A 3274-nucleotide genomic window follows, 5' to 3' on the forward strand; every position below is an offset into this window, starting at 1 on the left:
TTCTTTTGTGAACTACGCCACACCTAGAAAATATTCCTGGCCCCGCCACTGGATCTACCATCTTTCTTAATATCTATATTCAAGAAAGCCACCACCTTTGTGTAATCTTCACTTCTCCTGTATAAATGGTAATTTATGCCACACTGATATGTTTTTTTAGCAGAAACACATTGTGTATGTTGCCATTTGTAGTCATGCAAAATAAACAACGTCACTATAACAAAGATAAACTCGGTTTGGATCTACAACAAATAGCAATAGCTATATGTCGGACTGCTAGCTTCTTAGCTCTACGATTTTGCAACCTACTAGCATTTTACTTGGGAAAGTATCAGGTGCTCCAAGGCTTGGGGTACTCTCGGTGCTCCAATGTAAAACTATATTTTTAAATGTTTCAAAAAAATTCAAATAAAAATATGAATGTTCAGAAGGAATGTGACTACAACCCCTAAAAATTTCAGACCCAAACTCAAAACGAACATTGAGATACAAAAATGTGAAATCTAGCATGAATACTGTAAAAAAAAGACAAAGGCAAGATTGACACTATTCACATCTGAATTTATCTTTTTTGTATCTCAATGTGCATTTCGAGTTTGAACCTGAAATTTTTAGGAGTTGTCGTGACATTCCTTGTGAACACTCACATTTTTTTCCAGAATTTTTTGAAACATACAAAAATTATTTTTTGACATTGGAGCACCGGGAGTACCCTAAGGTTGGGAGCACCCGATACTTTCCCCATTTTACTTAATTTCAATAATTTGTGTTTCTTCATGCACTCGGATTGCAGGTAACACTATACTTGAGTAGGTTTACCTGCACCGGCACTCAAAGCTCCTGAAGATAAGATGATGACGAAGAATGTGGTATGCACTTCTTCAAATCATCTGCTTCATATTTAATTGAGATCGATGCTATGTGTCAACATGGTATTGTGCTGACCTGAGTTTTCTATGGATGTTGAGGCTTCATAGTCTTCTGATAGCTCTTTGTATTTTGTTATCCATCTGGCTAGGTAAGTAATATTGTCCATGCATACACAGACTATGGATCAATAGAAGCTAGCCTTGGGAGTGAACATGGACAATAAGCAAAGTGAGCATGTTTACGCAGACTCTGGTGTATCATGTCTCTATGACTTACATGTTTCCAGTTTATCATGGAGCATGCTATTAACATAACTGAATTTTCCATTGCATATATGCTTATATCTGGTTTACAGTTTATTGCTTTCAATTGTTTATCAAATGTTTGTGCCTTCTATGTTTTCTCTAATCCTTCTATCATTCTTTTGCCAGAATAGACTAGCTCGGCAATGTGTGAGTTCCTTCCAAAAAAAAAATCAGAGTTGTCAGATCTCCCATTAGTTTTTATGTTCTTAATTTTTGCTAATAATTCAATTGAAGAGCATGACGATTTGCATGCATTTTTCTCTTTAGTTGTTGCAAGGTATCAGTGAGGTTCCACATCAAATGCATTTCCCCTTGAGTTGTTGCAAGAGAATGACTATTTTACTAATATTTCAATTTGAAGAGCATGGCTATACATCCGTTTGAGCATCAACTAATATGGGACAGAGGGAGTATTAGTGAGTTTTCACATCAAAGCTGTAGACGTGTCACATAATGTGCTATTGTTGTTTCCCATCCATATTTCATAACATGGTCTCTTTATTTATTTATTATATATTTGCGTTGCAATTCTGTAAATATACTAAACTGATATGATGTCTATATTGGAACCTTGCAAGTCAAAAGAAAGATCCAGTTATGGTGATATAATTTTCACATCTGTTTGTCAGCTTTTTATTTCCTTATTTTGCTCGTACTTTGCTACTCAAAGGTTTGGTGAGCATGCCGACTGCAAGGATTTTTCTTTTAGGTGTCGCAAGGTATTAGTGATGCCCCACTTCCATGGTTGTTCTCCAAAAGGTAGAAAGAGCCCTTAGTGAAAAGCCTTGTGAAGATTTCATTAATGCGCCATGTATATAATAATCGACCATAATAACTTATGTCTCATTTTTTTGCGGGAATTTATATCTCATATTACATGTTTGTTTCTTCTGCTACTTGTTTTTTTGGGGGTCTTCTGCTACTTGTTATCTGTCCTGGTAATATCGGTTAGTTGTATTAGCCTTGTTTTCATCAAGTATTGTATGAGATTCCCATGTATTACTAACTGATATATGGTTTTGTTCGTGTAAATTTTAATATGTTCTGTGAGGCAATATATTTATGAAAAATCCTATATCATTCATATTGTATAAAATGGACGGACGCAACATCATGCGCCATCAATGATCTATTGCCTTGTGGACACACCATCGCGCGCCATCGCACCTGGTCCACGCTGTTTACACAAAAAAAAATTCCGAACGGGGCGATGCGATGAAAATTCGTACTTTTATCTCCTGCCCCACAACTTTTTGATTTGGGAGGAGGCAAATCCACCCGTGTCGTCTCGAAGAGTTTAGCCTCCATATACCAGGCCTTGTGTTAAAAAAAAGTACCGGAAAGAAAGAAAAAAAAACGTACTGTGGCTATCTCCGGCTCGGACCGTACCCAACCCCGACTCGCCCCCCTCGCCGCACGCACAAGCTAGCAAGGTCGTCTCGCGCACCGCCGGCGGCCGCCATGTCAGCGCGGGACCGGGAGACGATCGAGGCGCTCGCGCGCGTCGCGGCCGCGCTGGACGGGGCGGTGCTCGGCCTCGGCACGGCGGCGCTCGCGGCCGCGTCCCTGGCCAAGTACCTCGCCGCATCCGGGGCGCTCCGCCTCATCGCCGAGGCGCCGGCCCTCGCGATCCCCGACCTCCGCTACTCCCTCCTCGCGGGGCTCGGCGACGGCGAATCGCGCCTCGCCGTCGTGCGGGGCCTCGTCCGCTCCCCGCCCGGGGGCACGTTCCTCATCCCCCCTGGCTCCCGCGAGCACTGCGTCGTCACCAGGCACACCCAGACGGTGAATTCCCGGATTCCTCTCTCGTGTCGACTCCCTAAGAGCAAGGGTTACGCGCTAGGGCTTTTTATGCGGCTGCTTGGGCAAGGATGTCGATTTTAATCTTATGTAAACCCTCGAGACGATGTTTTGAGGCGCCGAATGAACAGAAGATATAGGCAGCTTAGGTTTATGTGGTACTTAAATTCTCATCGGTGACGGAAGATATATGTTGAATGTTTTAAGGTTTCGATTAAGCACAAGATATAGGCAGGTTTGGACATTGGGATGCCTGTGAATTTTTTGTTTCGTTTTAACCCTAGTTTTAAGTGCTACCG

The 3274-nt window shown here is 42.1% G+C and overlaps 1 protein-coding gene across 1 annotated transcript in view; it reads left to right on the plus strand.

Moving 5' to 3' along the window:
• Nucleotides 1–2636: 2636 nt before the first annotated feature.
• LOC119291625 (E3 ubiquitin-protein ligase SPL2-like) overlaps nt 2637–3274 on the plus strand; it is a 7531-nt gene continuing 6893 nt past the window's right edge. The window contains exon 1 of the mRNA XM_037570420.1: nt 2637–2960. Within this exon, the coding sequence (XP_037426317.1) occupies nt 2637–2960 (324 nt within the window). The remainder of the gene's footprint in view (nt 2961–3274) is intronic.

The sequence above is a fragment of the Triticum dicoccoides genome, chromosome 4B (assembly GCF_002162155.2).
Source record: "Triticum dicoccoides isolate Atlit2015 ecotype Zavitan chromosome 4B, WEW_v2.0, whole genome shotgun sequence".
Lineage (NCBI taxonomy): Eukaryota > Viridiplantae > Streptophyta > Magnoliopsida > Poales > Poaceae > Triticum > Triticum dicoccoides.